We start from the raw sequence: 16,820 nt of genomic DNA, 5'->3' as shown, positions 1-16,820 counted from the left end.
ATATGATTCCATGGCTAGGTATACACCTCAGAGAATTGAAAACAAGTACTTCAACAAATACTTTCACACAGTGTTAATAGCAGCACTATTCACAATAGCCAAAAGGTGGAAATAATTGAAATTTCTATCAATGGATGGATAAACAATGTGTGCTATAAACATACAATGGAATGTTCTTCAGCTATGAAAAGGAATGACACAAGGAATTATACAATGTGGATGAACCTGGAAAACTATGAAAGATTTATATAAAAATAGAGAAAATGGTGAAGCCTAGATAAAGAATTCTTAGACATGATTGCACAAGACAAAAGGGAAAAAACGGATAAATGAGACTTTATCAATTTTAAAGATATTTGTTCTGTGAAAGTATTTTGAACTGAATGGAAGTGAAGACACGACATATCAAAATTTGTGGGAGGCAGCTAAAAAGAGTATTTAAAGGGAAATGTATCACATTAAACACATTTTAAAAAGGAAACGTCTTAAATCATGGATCTCAGTTTCCACATTAAGAAATTAGAAAAATAAGAGAAACCAGGAAAAGGATATAATAAAGATAAAAATGGAAACCAATGAAACAAAGAAACAAAAACTAGAGAAAATCATTGAAACTAAAAGCCTTAAGATATGTAAAATTGATAAACCTCTAGCCAAATTTTATCAAGAAATAGAGAATACACAAATTATGAAATCAAGAATGAGAGAGTAGACAGACATCACCACAGATTCTATGGATATTAAATGTTAGTACGGGAATATCGTGAACTTCTTTTATGGCATTAATTGAAAAACTTAAATGAAATAGACAATTTCCTTTAAAGACAAAAACCATGAAAGCTCAGTTAAGAAAAAAAATAGTTAACTTATTTAGACCTATATCTATTATAGAAATTAAATTTCTATTTAGAAACATTCCCACAAGGCAAATTGCAGGCTTAAATGGCTTCACTGTGAATTCTACCAAACACTTAAGGAAGAAGTAATAATTCTACACAAACTCTTCCAAAAAGTGGAAGAGTAGGGAATGTTTAACCAATATATTCTGTGAACTTAGCATTCTGTTGATACCACAACCAGAATAAGGCATTACAAGAAAAATGCAGACCAACATTCCTTATGAACATCCATGCAGAAATCCCAATAAGATTTTAGCAAATCACATCCAGGAATATATGAAAAGGATTGTGCATCAAGACAGAGAGGAGTTTATTTCGGAAATGTAAGGTTTGCTTTTCCACTTTCACTGCACTCATAACTCAGCTCTTCATTGTCAACTCTTTGATGAGCAATGAGAGTGGAGGTCCGTCTAAAGAATTCCCCACACTACGCCACTCATAAGGCCTTTCTCCAATATGGATTCTCTGGTGCTGACCAAGTGTGAAATTGTAGCTGAAGGCTTCTCCAAATTCACTTCACTTGTAATGCCTCTGCACAGTGGGAAAGGCCACTGCACACTTGGTGCTCCTGTGAGGTTTCTCCCCTTCCTGGTCATTCCCCGGTGAGTGACCTGACACTGGAGAAAGCCTGATGTGACTAAGCAGTCCTTCCCAACCTCCCTGCATCTGAAAGGTTTCTCTGATGTGTCATCTCTACAGCTCTTTACAAAGGAGCCCCTTCCTTCCTCCCAGAATTCTGATGGACTTCTTGACATTCTGCTGCACTTGTTGCTGGTGAAGTTTTACACTAAATCAGAACCCTCTCCACATGCCACACCAGTGTGTGGTCTCTGCCCTGGGTGTATGGCTTGATATCCGGCCAGGTGCAAAATGTTTTTCAAGAGTAGACCATGCATGTCACAGGGGTAGGTCTTCTGAGTGGAAGGACCTAACTGAGTGGGATTCCTAACATGCGACACTCCTACTATGCTCAGAAGGGGACCCCTCACCCTCCACTCCGTGCCAGAACACTGAAAGCTGAGACATGCTGGAGAAATTATTGTTAACTTTGGTGGGAGGAAACAGCCCATCACAAACATATGCCTGACCCAGGAATGAGTGCATGGGATTGTTGGGAAGATGAAGGTGTTGAGGTCAGGGTAAGGAAAGGATGCTGTGCACTAGTAAGCCTCTAAAGGTCACAGAATCTAGGGGCAGCCTTAAGAGTGCCACATACTCACCAAAGCCAAGGATACAAGGATGGGACATGGAACTGGATGGAGAGGCAGGGTTCTCAGGTTACTTCTCTGTAAACAATTTTTAGCAAGGCCTTGGCTGCCGGTAACACACGAACCCTGTGCAGAACCAGGCCCCAGGAAAATATGATTACAGCTGAGTTGCTGGTGTCCAGGGGCTATTAACAGAAATGTGCACAAGTCACAACACATTAATCATAGGCCAAGTTGGAGAGCCCTGAGGAGTAGTGGAGAGGGTGAGATGTGGAGACTGCAGAGGGGTGGGGAGTGCAGCCAGGGACCCACAGTCAGAGTAGAAATAACAAGTGGTCAAGTTTCAAGAATGGGGAAGGAATGATGTAGGGGAGGTATGGCCATTAGCTTTGGAACACAGTAGTGAACAGGGAACATGTCACTGGTGTGATTTGAACCTAGTCCTGACGTCATGCCGTCCCCCAGCTCCCACTCAGCAAGGCCGGACCACCTTGAGCACCTCTTGCCACAGTTGCAGTAATGTTTGCTCTGCTCAGGCACATAGGACTCTTCCTTCAACTCCAGTTGGGGACTTAGAAGATGAGAGTCCTAAGGGAAAGATATGGTAGGTAAAGTTGCCCAGGTGAACTACTCTACCATACACTACAGCAAAGAAAACCTAAATGAAACAAACAAACCCCTCTGAGGAATGTCTGGCAGGAATAATCCAGTGGTCCCAGATAAATAGTGCCTATGTCAGTGTCTATAATTCCTGGCACAGCCAGAACCCAGGAAATGTCAGCTGAAAGGGGCGGCAGAACCCAAATCACAGAACTGTCCCAGAACTGGACAACCATCTAAGGAGGGAATGGCTAAGCCAGATGGGATCCACCAGGCTGACCTCAAGATTAATGACTCTCGCCCCTTAGCTGCAGGGCTTCAGGGTGGCAGTTGTTGGGGCTGATAGAGGACTATACTTCTTAGAGTAGTGCATACAGCTCAGCCCTGGAACCCTGGCACATATGCCAGGAAAGTGGGAAGGAAGACATGCCCATGCTCCAGCTGTGGGAATGAGAGCTGCCTCTGGGGAGAAGGGGACAGGCAGAAACCAGCTCAGGTCACTGGGGTAGATGTGAAGGCCTTAGGCAGTGAAGCTATAAGTGCAAAGTTGTCCAGCACCACTTCACAGTACAGGATTCTCTGAGCCTCATCAAGCTGTCCCCATTGCCCCCAGGGAAAACTAAATGGCAATATCCTCAAAGGTCATACAGCCCTTTGTGTGGGGGCAGTTGATTCCATGATCGGCAGGGCCCCAGTCCATCCTCCCATAATCCATCCCATGCTCAACTTCTTCCCCAACTTCGCAATTCAGAGGAGATACCAGACAGTGGTGCTCACTCTCAACTAATACCCCATTGATCACTGTGTTAACCCACAGTGACAACAGACAGGCAGGCAGATAGACACCAACTAAGCTCTGGGCCTTGCATGCAGGGTATTTTAAGATGTACCTGGGGTTTGTTTTTATCAGGTATGGTAAGATGACAGACATGGAGAAAACTGTCTTTGAAAGAAGAGTTTATTACTTACAACTCCCAAGAGGAAGGAGCACAGCAAGCCATGCAGGGCCACATGGGGAGGCACCAGGGTTGGTCAGGAGGCAGAGGAGTGAGAAGAAAACAGGTGCCAGAGACCATTGTGGTTCTTGCAGGAAGGAATGGGCAAAGCAGGGTAGGCAAGCTGAGCAGGTTTAGGATTGGAGAGTTTGAATAATTTTGGTAAATTCTGGGCTATGAGGTGGCATCTAGTTGTCCAGTACCTGGCCCTGGGGCAATTTAGGGCAGGGGGATAGTGTCCTAGGCTGCAGGAGCCTGATAAAAGGAGGTGGGTGGGGGTATGGACCCAGATTGGTTGGTTTGCATATCAAAGACTTGCTCACAGGTAACTTTTTTACTGCCTCTAGGAACTAGCTAGCTCTGGGAGTGGCAGTCTCTCCAGGATCAGCAAGGCCCCCAAGACGTCAACCCATCATGAATACAGAAAATAAAAAGACATGATGAATACACAAGGCCCAACCCCATCTCCTGGTGGCACCAAGATCATAACTTAGTCTTCTTCAATCCCCAATACCAGGGCCCTGGAGCCAACAGTTAACACTTCCTCCCTACATTCATATCACTCTTTAGACTGCACTTCCCTCATAACTCTAGAACCCCTTCCCCCATGAACCCCCAACACCACTGCTACCCAATCCCTGGCCCACATCCTAGACTTCTCCATAGACTCCCCACAAATCACTCTGCACCTGGCATTCAGAGAGCGTTTTGCAAATGCAACCAGGATCTCATCCTGCCCAAGACCTTCTGTATCAGTTTTCTTTTTTTTTTAATTAATTAATTTTTTTTTTGGCTGCATTGGGTCTTCGTTGCTGTGCTTGGGCTTTCTGTAGTTGCAGCGAGTGGGGGCTACTCTTTGTTGCAGTGCACATGCTTCTTTTTTTTTTTTTTTTTTTCCTAACCCTGAACCAATCCCTATGGCCAGGAGGAATGGAACGATAATTAGTTGAGTTTACCCAAGGCCCACTTGTAGAGTTGAAAGTGGGTTAGTGCCTCTCATGAGGTCCAGAGTTGGGGATGGGTTGCCAGAAGTAAACAAATGTTGAGTGGCAAAAACAACAGATGCCAAGTACAACTGAAGACTTCCAAATCTATCCTTAAGCCCAAGACCCTTCTCTTAACTTTAGACCTATGTGACAAATTGCCTTCTGACATCTCCACTTGAATGTTTCACAAGTATCCCAAACTCTACATGTTCCAAACAAAACTCACTTCCCCTAGATCTTCTCCTCCATTTAAATTCACCCTGGTAGTGAATGACATCACCTTATACCAAGTTACCTAATCCAGAAACTTCAGTGTCATACTTAACTCCTTCCTTTCCCCACCCCCACATTGAATCAATCACCACATTGTCTTGATTCTACCAAACTGTTAAAAGTATGTATGTATATTGGAATCCCTAGAACAACCACTAAAAACCCTATACAAAGAGACATAGTAAAATAAAAATGGAAAAATTTAAATGGAACACTAAAAAGTATTCAAAAGATCACACACCTGGTTTCAGGACTTAATAAAGCTCAGTTTCTTGATCTCATCACAGAAAGAATTCAGTGAGAGACAAAGTGATAGGTAAGAAGTGGATTTATATAGAGAGGAACACACTCCACAGACAGAGTGTGGGCCATCTCAGAAGGTGAGAAAGGCCAGTGCACAGGCTTCTAATTGCAGTGGCTTCTCTTGTTGTGGAGCAGAGGCTCTAGACACGTGGGCTTCAGTAGTTGTGGCTCGTGGGCTCTAGAGCACAGGCTCAGTAGTTGTGGCGCATGGGCTTAGTTGCTCCATGGCATGTGGGATCTTCCCGGACCAGGGATCAAACCCGTGTCCCCTGCACTGGCAGGCGGATTCTTAACCACTGCGCCACCAAGGAAGTCCCTGTATTAGTTTTCTAGTGCTGCTGTAACAGAGTACCACACACTGAACAACAGAAATTTATTATCTCCAGTTCTGGAAGCTAGAAGTCTGAAATAAAGGTGTCAGCAGCACCATGCTCTCTAATGGCTCTAGGGGAGAACGCTTCCTTGCCTTGTCTAGCTTCTGGTGTTTGCTGGCAGTCCCTGGTGTTCCTTGGTTTGTAGATGTACTGCTCCAGTCACCTGGCCATTTTCTGTGTGTCTTCACATCATCTTCCCTTTGTGAGTATCTGTCTCTGTGTCCATTTTCCCCTTTTTCTGAGGACACCAGGCATATTGGATTCAGGCCCAGTTTAATGACCTCATTTTAGCTTAATTACCTCTATAAAGACTAATTACAAGTGCGGTCACATCCTGAGGTGCTGCATGTTAGCACTTCCACATATCTTTTAGGGGAGACATGACTTAACCCACTGGCAAGGGCGGCACCCAATCCTGCTCTGATGGCCTCCCACCGGGCTCTGTTCCTGGCTTCAATCTCAGTCACAACTACACACAGATGTCTGATGCCCTCGATCATTTTCTCATCTGTGTTGCACATTCTGTCCCTTCATCACCAATGGTCACCAGGTCAAAAGCCTGGTATGTCCACAGAGGGGTGAATAAGCATTAGGTCAGGCCTTATTGTAATTTTACTTCCATTCCTGCTAAACCTCAGCATCCATCTAAAATCCATTCCCCCTTGGAATGTTTGGCCACCTGCTAGACCCTGATCTTCCTGCAGGCACCCCTCATGGCCACTGTGTTCCCTCTCCTGTCCTTGTGATGCCCACCATCCTCACTCATTTGCCCGAGCAAGATAACCGGTCCTCGGGCCCCACCCTCTCCTTTCTCTGCTTGCATTTTTGTTGCCACCATGACCAGAAGATTCCACTTCCTAAATCTCACCCACAATTCCATACTCATCCATACACCAGATGCCACGTTTTGGATGCTTACAACCTGAAAGCCCCCCCAGCACACCATAATTGTGTGTCTAGTTCTGCCTATTCATAACCTCCACTCAGGGGTCTCTGCAACGTCAGACTCAACATGACTAAAACCTAATTTGCACCATTTGGCTCCTTTAAAATTTTTTATTCTTAAAAATAGATAACGAAGAAGGGTTTCATAACTATAGGCAGGCCTATTGCCTAACAGACAAATTCTTACAAGGCCATATGATTCAACACTTGACAACATCATGTCTAACTGCCCTCAGGCCAAAGCTGAAGTGGAAGTGATGTGATTTCAAGAGTGTGACAGCAGTTGACACGTCACCGTTCGTCTCTAATTCTCAGGAACTTCACCTTGCTCCTGCCTCCCCTCTGGCTCTCAAAGCAGCCACACCCAGGTACATATGTTTGACCAGGAGATGGCACAGCCTGATGACCAGTGACTCAGAGACAGCAGGGACTGCCCTCATCAAGACTTCATCAGCCCATCACCTGAACCTGCCATCTGCAAGCGAGCACCAATTAAGTGTAAGGGAAGCTGGGTGTCCAGGAGGAGAAAAAGGGATTGCTGAGCACCTAGCCAGTTTCTACACGATCAATCAATTTGGCCACGAGATACCTGTTATATTATTTCTCTCACACCCTCAGCATGCTCATCCTTTTTATGTGACAACCCCACAGCCCATTCAATCACTGCCTCCATCAATGTTAGAATTTCTGTTCCTAACCTAACCTCAGACCTGGAGACTACAAACCTATAGTTGTGGTTCAGAGACACAGTGGAAGGGACCTATTCAAACTGCTGAAGAAATAACTGCTAACCTAGCTTTCTAAACAAATCAATAGTGCTTCTGAAGCAAGAGTATGAAATAAACTACTTCACATCATAAATGAGAAATTTAATGTAAAATTAACCTGCAGAAAACAAAATTCTTCTTTAAGGATTTTCTATTTAATGATGATGAAAAGTGATCCCAGGTGAAAGATCTGCGATGATAGAAGAAATGAGGATCCCAGGAGAGGTGCATCTGTGGATTTAAAAAGTGCTCATTATCTGTGTAAAACATGAATAATATTCCATTATGAAGTTAGAATGATAGTATTACCATGTATAGCCTCAATAACATGTATATATATTTAAATTGAAAACCAGTATTTTATTTTTTAATAATATGCATGTATTGAGATGGGACAAATTGGTTAATGTTCTAAGTCTCTTAATATGGTGGAGAAGGAAGGTAAAGTGTTTGAAACTCCTTGTTCTATTATGTTAAATAAGTGTTTGTAATTTTTAGATTAAACAATACTAAGAATCAGGGTATACACTTCCAAACTAGAAGAAAGAAAATTTGGATTGTAAATAAGTAATCAATGGAAACTTTATAAAAAATGACCACCTAAAGAACAGTGAGGCAAAGAAATCTACAAAATAAAAGAATATATTTAAAGCCAAATACATCAACTGTTACATTAAGTGAATATGAGAGAAATGTTCAAATTAGCAATCAGTGATCTTTATTGGCCCAAAATACCCTGTATGAGGGATTTAATTTTCAGTGAATTTAAATTTTCATTCAAAGTATGACTAATTCCATGGCATCCTCAGCCACCACCAGTGGAAAAGGAGCCAGAGGGTGGGTAAGGATGTCCTATGTTTGGCTGGAGAGGTGCCAAGATCTTATGTTGAAGGTCATCAGGGTCACAACCAAGGTACGTTAAGGCCTAAAGCCAGCTGAGATGTCATTGGGAAACTGTAGTACGTGTGCTTTTATTCAGAAAATCCCTAGGTCAGCAGCATTCTCTGGTGAGGGAGATGGGGGTGGGGAAAGGACCGTACAAAGGAGGAAAACTGTGATAGTAATTACAAAAATAGCTTCCCTTTATTAAACATGTTCATATATCAAGCATACATATGTGTACAGACTGTGTCCTTTAATCTACAGCCTGGAGAGGTGATCTGCCCAGTTTACAGAGAAGGAAATCAAGACCTAGAGATCCCTGAGATCTCAGATCCCTGAGATCCCACAGCTTCCCAGCGGTCCCCTACTGGTCTGCAGGGTGCAGTGACCCGCCACCTGCTGGCTATTGGTCACCCACCTGGACAGGAACTTTAGGAGAGGCCTCTCTTCAGCATGCATAGATTTTGCTCATTCTCCAGCAGGTGGATCAGTTCTGGTTTTGGAATAGGATACTCTGATCATGGAAAAACAGGACAGCAGTGTTTGAGTAAAGACACAAATGAACCTCTCTTATTCAGTATGATATTCAAAGATGGGATCTTGGAATGAGGCTGCTCCCACACCTGCAAAGAAAATGCTGACCTGTGAGTGACCAGGAAACCAAGAGCACAAACACCATCCTTGGACCAAAGGTCTGTAGAGGGTAGTGATGGCTGTCTACCTAACACCCATTCCCCCTGATCTCCATCCCACAGAATCAAATTCAAGGGTACCCTTCCCTTTATACACAGCCATGGGACCCCAGGAAGGTGACACCCTCATCTTGGAAGCTATTTTCAGTGTTCCAACATCCCTGGGCATCAGAAGCACTTGGGAATGCCCGGTTTTGACCATGAGCCAAATGGAATGAAATCTCTGGAGAAGAAGACTGGACAAGAATGCCTTAAAAGCTCTCCACGTCACTCTGATTCACTCTGTTATAAAGCAGAAACTAACACACCATTGTGAAGCAATCATACTCCAATAAAGATGTTAAAAAAATTTTTTAAATAAAAATAAAAAATAAATAAAGTTGTTAAATAAAAAGGCTCTCCAAGTGATTCAGGTACCCAGGGAGGACTGAAAAGTATAAGTCAACTGATGTCTGACTGTCTGACCTCTTTCTGTTTCATTTGGGAAATGTTGAGTGTTCTGCTATTCTGGAGCTATGATTTGTGATGGTGCAAAGTGAGGCAAAGGTAGAAACCAGAAGACATCTGCATCAACAGTCTCAGGACAGAAATTAATCCTTGCACTATGAATCTCACAAAAAAGGATGTTGAGTGAAAGACTCCGAACATACAGCAGTGTACACTGTGATTCCATTCATATAATGTTCAGGAATGGGCTAATCCAATCTCTGTGTGTGGAGGTCAGCAGAGTGGTGTCTTTGGTGGGGAACTGACTGAGAGACTGGGGAAAACCTGCTTTGGGGCAAAAAAATGCTCCACAACTTGATCCAGGTGGAAGTCATATGAGTGGGTACACAGAAAAATCTACAATTGAGCTAGACACTGAAGACTGTACATTTTATTGAATATAAGTTATACCTCAAATAAACAAGCATATTCAAATAATAACTCATGCTAAAAACTGTCATAGCTGTCTTTGGGCAGCAGCTTCCTGGAGGGGAGAGAACTGGGTTCAGAATGAGCAAAGGATACTGTGAGAATTAGTGGAGAAGCAAGTCATGTCAGGAACAGGGCCTGCCATGGGGTGTGAGTGACCAGGGAGCATTAGCTGTGTCCACTATTATAAACTGCTTTTTTAAAAACAGTTGACCCATATTTTGTTTACTTAAATTGACTTCTTCAGAAGGGGAATCTTGTATCGCTTGTAAATCGTAAAACTAGATTCCCTTTTCACAAATAGGTTATCATCAAAATATGACAATGAAAACAGAATAATGTTATAAGTTCCGGCAAGCTTATGTGGCCTGCCCTGCAGTATGAGTCAGGGGCTGCTCCTTGTGTTGAAAAGGAAAATTAGCCAAAGTTAGGGGAGACATCAATGATTTCTCACTAAACTAAGACTCTCCTGACAAGAATCAGAAGGCAGGAAAGAGAAGGTGAAAAGGAACGGCTTTCTCAGGTATCCATCAATGCCAGCTGATATTGTCTGCACACCCTCGAACATCATCTTCTGTACCAGCACAGGATTGTGGCCCAGGCCTTAGGAAGCAAGGGATGATCATGCAGGCATCTGGGAAAAAAATAAGCCTTTAAACCGAGATTGTGTAGTTTCACTGTTGCTGGGTGGCCTGCCTGACCCATGGACGTTTTGGAAAATGGTCTTTCATCTCAAGCCCCTGCTCACTGGGTTATGGGGACACCTAATCCAACAAAGCTTGACCATTCAGTTTCACTCCAGTGAGAACCTGGAATAAGGGCCTCAGACTAAGGCCAGCCTGTATTAGGTATTGGAGTGAAGGTGGGCTTCATTTAGTTCTTGATTTTACTTCCTGTTTTGTGGCCCTTCATGGTGCTTGGCTGGACACAGGGAGACCAGGAAAGAGGAGGTGGGACAGGAACACAGCAGGAGTTATGGGTGGGAGAGAGGGTGGACTCCAGGGGCCTTGTCTACCACTCAGGCCTGGAGTGAGAGGGTAAAATGAAGAAAGAGGCTGTGGGTTCCCCACACAGGAGGGAGGTGATCCTTACCCAGTAAGACCAGAAGACTGCAGGTCTCCAACATTACCTCCTGATACAGGGTCTTCTGTGCCAGATCCAATTGCCCCCACTCCTCCCAAGTGAAGGTCATGGCCAAGTACCTGAAGGTCATTGACACCTGGAAAGTCAAATGGAGACAGCCACCTTGACTTTGGGACTGTTATATGAGATTAGAGTCTGTTGCTTGGTCACTGCTAAAGATAAAGAGAGACTCAAGGCCTTAATCACCAAACACATCTAGTGAGCCAAGCTCTTTGCTGTGTTCAATGTGGAGGCTGATGCTGCCTTTGACATAATGCAGTTGTGCCAGAGAGAAATGCCATCAATGGGGGAAGCCATTGGAGAATGACACACAGTTAGGACAAGCCCATAGGAGTATAAGGTGCAGACAGTAAGTGCTCTGGTGTGTCAGAGAATGGGAAAATAAGATAAAAATTCCAATAATAATGGCAGCAGCAGCTGAGACTCACTGGTCCTCACTGTGTATCAGCACCATGCCAAGGGCTTCATATGGTCTGTTAAAGTGTCTAAAGTCCCAGGTCTGGACCCAGATTCCTAGGTTTCAGTCCATCCTTTAGAAACAAAAATTTGCCAGGTACATGACCTTGGGGAAAGCACTTCATTTTTTTTTAACCCTCTTAACAAAAATTATTTTAAATTAATTTTTATTGGAGTATAGTTGCTTTACAATGTTGTGTTAGTTTCTACTGTACAGCAAAATGAATCAGCTATACATATACATATATCCCTTCCTTTTTGGATTTCCTTCCCATTTAGGTCACCACAGTACATTAAGTAGAGTTGCCTGTGCTCTACAGTAGGTTCTCATTAGTTATCTATTTTATACATAGTATCAATAGTGTATATGTGTCAATCGCAATTTCCCAACTCCTCCCACCCTCCCTCCCCCCTTGGTATCCATACATTTGTTCTCTGTCTGTGTCTCTATTTCTGCCTTGCAAATAAGATCATCTATACCATTTTTTATTCCATTGTATATATGTACCACATATTCTTTATCCATTCCTCTGTTGATGGACATTTAGGTTGCTTCCATGTCCTGGATATTGTAAATAGTGCTGCTATGAACACTGGGGTGCAAGTGTCTTTTTGAATTATGGTTTTCTCTGGGTATATGCCCAGCAGTGGTATTGCTGGGTCATATGGTAGTTCTATTTTTAGTTTTTTAAAGAAACTCCAAACTGTTTTTCATAGTGGCTGTATCAATTTACATTCCCACCAACAGTGCATGAGGGTTCCCTTTTCTCCACACCCTCTCCAGCATTTCCTGTTTGTAGATGTTTTGATGATGGCCATTCTGATTGGTATGAGGTGATACCTCAGGGCAGGTTTGATTTGCGACTCTCTAATAATTAGTGATGTTGAGCATCTTTTCATGTGTTTGTTGGCCGTCTGTATGTCTTCTTTGGAGAAATGTCTGTTTAGGTCTTCCACCCATTTTTTGATTGGGTTGTTTGTTTTTTCGATACTGAGCTGCATGAGCTGCTTGTATATTCTGGAGATTAATCCTTTGTTAGTTGCTTCATTTGCAAATATTTTCTCCCATTCTGAGGGTTGTCTTTTCCTCTTGTTTATGGTTTCCTTTGCTGTGCAAAAGTTTTAAGTTTAATTAGGCCCCAATTGTTTATTTTTGTTTTTATTTTCATTACTCTAGGAGGTGGGTCAAAAAAGATCTTGCTGCAATTTATGCCAAAGAGTGTTCTGCCTATGTTTTCCTCTAAGAGTTTGATAGTGTCCGGCCTTACATTTAGGTCTTTAATCCATTTTGAGTTTATTTTTGTGTATGATGTTAGGAAGTGTTCTAATTTCATTCTTTTACCTGTAGCTGTCCAGTTTTCCCAGCACCATTTATTGAAGAGGCTGTCTTTTCTCCATTGTATATTTTTGCCTCCTTTGTCATAGATTAGGTGATCATAGGTGCATGGGTTTGTCTCTGGGCTTTCTATACTGTTCCATTGATCTATATTTCTGTTTTTGTGCCAGTATCATACTGTCTTGATTACTGTAGCTTTATAGTATAGTCTGAAGTTGGGGAGCCTGATTACTCCAGCTCCGTTTTCCTTTCTCAAGATTGCTTTGGCTATTCGGGGTCTTTTGTGTTTCCATACAAATTGTAAAAATTTTTGTTGTAGTTCTGTGAAAAATGCCATTGGTAATTTAATAGGGATTGCATTGAATCTGTAGATTGCTTTGGGTAGTATAGTCATTTTCACAATATTGATTCTTCCAGTTAGTGTATGGGAATGCAAGAGATTTCTGTGTATTAATTTTGTATCCTATGACTTTACTAAATTCATTGATTAGCTTTAGTAGTTTTCTTGTGGCGTCTTTAGAATTTTCTATGTATAATGTCATGTCATCTGCAAACAGTGACAGTTTTACTTCTTCTTTTCCAATTTGGACTCTTTTATTTCTTTTTCTTCTCTGATTGCCATGGCAAGGACTTCCAAAACTATGTTGAATAATAGTGGTGATAGTGGACACCCTTGTCTTGTTCCTGATCTTAGAGGAAATGCTTTCAGTTTTTCACTATTGAGAATAATGTTTCCTGTGGGTTTGTCATATATGGCCTTTATTATGTTGAGGTAGGTTCCCTCTATGCCCACTTTCTGGAGAGTTTTTTTTTAAACATAAATGGGTGTTGAACTTTGTCAAAAGCTTTTTCTGCATCTATTGAGAAGATCATATGGTTTTTCTCCTTCAATTTGTTAATATGGTGTATCACATTGATTGATTTGCATGTACTGAAGAATCCTTACATCCCTGGGATAAATCCCATTTGATCATGGTGTATGATCCTTTTAATGTGCTGTTGGATTTGGTTTGCTAGTATTCTGTGTCTATGTTCATCAGTGATATTGGCCTGTAATTTTCTTTTTTTGTGATATCTTTGTCTGGTTTTGGTATCAGGGTGATGATGGCCCCGTAAAATGAGTTTGGGAGTACTCCACCCTCAAGCACTTCATTTCTTTGAGCCTCAACTTCCCCATAGATATAGTAATAGTTACCACATCACTAGGTTGTTCTGAGAATTAAAGAAAAAATGTTGCAAAAGCAAACACTGGAGTGAACGGCTTATGTAAGGACTGAGTGTGTGTGTGTGTGTGTGTGTGTGTGTGTGTGTGTGTAAGAGTTTGGAAGTTTCTTTCTTCTTTTTTTGTAATTACTAGTAATTATATTTCTTAGAATATAATTACTAGTAATTATATCAGATTTACAGAAAAAGTCAGCAGATAATAGAGAATTCCCATATTTACCACTTCCCTCCCCAGTTTCCCCTATTATTAACATCTTACATTAGTATGGTATATTTGTTACAATTAATGAACCAGTATTGATATATTATTATTAACTAAAGTCCGTAGTTCATTCTGACTACATTAGTATTTATCTAATGTCATTTTTCTATTCTAGAACCCCATCCAAGATACCACACTGCATTAGTTATGCCTCCTCAGGCTCTTCTTGGCTGTGATGGTTTCTCAGACTTTGCTTGTTTTTGATGATCTTGACAGTTTTGGTCAGGTATATTGTAGGATGCCCCTCTACTGGAACTTAACTTTTTTTTTCATGATTGTGGGACTTTTCTAATGGGCCTATCGTTGTGGGGGAGGAAGATCACAGATGCAGAATGCCATTTTTACCACATCATAGGAAGGGTACATACTATCAACATGATTTATGGCTGCCTATTGATGTTCACTTTGATTACTTGGCTGAAGTAGTGTTCATCAGGGTTCCCCACTGTCCATACTGTACTCTTAGAAAGTAAGTCACTATGCACTGCCCATACTTAAGGAGTGGGGAGTTATACTCCCTCTCCCTTAGTGTGGAGTATCTACTAACATTTTTAGAATTCTTCAGCACAGGAGATTTGTCTTTTATTCCCCATTTATTAACTTATTCAATAATCTATTTGTATCAATATGTATTCATATACTGTTGTACTTTGCGGTATAATTATATATATATATACACACACAGATACATATATATATATATATATACTGTTACTCAAATTTTTCCATCTTTGGCTAATGGGAGCTCTTTCAGTTGGTTCCCTGTGTCTCTTTGACATACTCCCATAATTGTGTGTTTTTTTGGAGGACTTCCTTACTTTCTGGCATTACCAGATTGACCCAGTCTTAGACTCAGCCACTTCTCCAAGGAGCCTTGATTCATTTTATTAGAGAATTGTATTAGAATCAAGATCTGAGCACTAGGTGTGCTCACTGTTACTTGGGATGTCATTTCTTTTAGGCCCTCTCAGCTACAAAACAAAGAAATATGTGTACACACTAATCTGTATCTGTATAGACCATCTGTATCTATATAAAATTAAACATGAGTTCTTACTGATGCCTCCACTCTAATCCACTACCACATGGATCATTCTAGTCTCCTTTCTTTACTTATCTGTAAATTCCTGCTCCAACAGTGAGACACCTGGCTCCTACCATCCACCATCCATTTACTTAATAGTTCAATTCCAGGGTACATATATAGCACTATCAGAATTGTTAACCTGTACTCCTGCGGGGACAACTTTATCAACTAAAGTGCATATTTGCAGTTCAATTTGCCTTTAGTCTTATAGATCCCATTCATTCCCAAAGTTACTTAGGTCAGCACCTTTTCCCCATTCCCTCTGTGAGGTTGTTTCATACATTCGTAATACAGTTAGATTCTCTGGTTGCAGTATGCTTTATTTTTGGGGATCTCTCAATCTCCTAAATTGTTATTTTAATTTGCACACATTAAGGTTCACTTTTTGTATTGTACAGTTCTATGGGTTTTGACAAATATATAACAGTATCAGAGAATAATTTCACAGCCATAAAAATCCCCTGTGCTTTACATATTCATCCCTCCAACCTTCCCTCTAACCCCTAGCAACCACTGATCTTACTGTATCTATAGTTTTACCTTTTACCGAATGTCTTATAATTAGAAGCATACAGTTGTCTTTCCAGACTAGCTTCTTTCACTTAGCAATCTGCATATAAGAATATACATTAAAAAGAATTTAATGAGTCCCCACATACAGATCACTGTTTCAACATTTATCCTAATTTTTGCTACTCTTGTTTCATCTGCCCCCTCTTTTTTTTCCTGGTTGGAGCAGTTTAAGGAAAATCCTATAATTACTTCAGTATGCATCTCCCACAGATAAGAACATTTTAAAAATATAACCATGCCAATATCATACCTAAAAAAAGTAAAAAGATTCCTTAATACTCAGTTTGTACTTAAAATTTCCTGATTATATCAAAGATGGCATTTTATTGTTGGTTTGTTCAGTTCATCATCCAAACAAGACCAATCTCTCTCTCTCTCCCTCTCTCTTTCAATCTCATAAAGAACAAAAATCTTTTGTCACCATAAATGAGATGTTGGGCAATGGAATAAATTTTTACATCAAGCTCATTTTGGTGCTGGTTACAAATATAAACATCAAGAGATTTTTTTCAGAGAGGCCAAGAGAGAGTAGATATTAATTAGAATGAAATTTCAGCAAAGCAAGCTGAATTTTGTTTTGTTTTGTCCTGGTGTTGCATTATTTCTGCATCATATCCACTTAGCATGAGCAAAAGCAAGAAGAACTACAATCCTGCAGCCTGTGGAACAAAAACCACATTCACAGAAAGACAGACAAGATGAAAAGGCAGAGGGCTATGTACCAGATGAAGGAACAAGATAAAACCCCAGAAAAACAACTAAATGAAGTGGAGATAGGCAACCTTCCAGAAAAAGAATTCAGAATAATGATAGGGAAGATGATCCAGGACCTCGGAAAAAGAATGGAAGCAAAGATCGAGAAGATGCAAGAAATGTTTAACAAAGACCTAGAAGAATTAA

At 41.2% G+C, this 16,820-nt stretch overlaps 1 protein-coding gene across 1 annotated transcript in view; it reads right to left on the bottom strand.

Moving 5' to 3' along the window:
- Positions 1 to 7,522: 7,522 nt before the first annotated feature.
- LOC114483987 (zinc finger protein 550-like) overlaps positions 7,523 to 16,820 on the bottom strand; it is a 20,230-nt gene continuing 10,932 nt past the window's right edge. The window contains exons 3-5 of the mRNA XM_055079121.1: positions 10,932 to 11,058; positions 8,651 to 8,746; positions 7,523 to 7,581 (exon numbers count right to left, since the gene is read on the bottom strand). Of these exons, the coding sequence (XP_054935096.1) occupies positions 8,664 to 8,746; positions 10,932 to 11,058 (210 nt within the window). The 3' untranslated portion in view covers positions 7,523 to 7,581; positions 8,651 to 8,663. The remainder of the gene's footprint in view (positions 7,582 to 8,650; positions 8,747 to 10,931; positions 11,059 to 16,820) is intronic.

The sequence above is a fragment of the Physeter macrocephalus genome, chromosome 17, assembly GCF_002837175.3.
Source record: "Physeter macrocephalus isolate SW-GA chromosome 17, ASM283717v5, whole genome shotgun sequence".
Taxonomy (NCBI): domain Eukaryota; kingdom Metazoa; phylum Chordata; class Mammalia; order Artiodactyla; family Physeteridae; genus Physeter; species Physeter macrocephalus.
The sequence above is the reverse complement of the archived record's forward strand: the minus strand, read 5'-3'. Positions and strand labels throughout refer to the sequence as shown.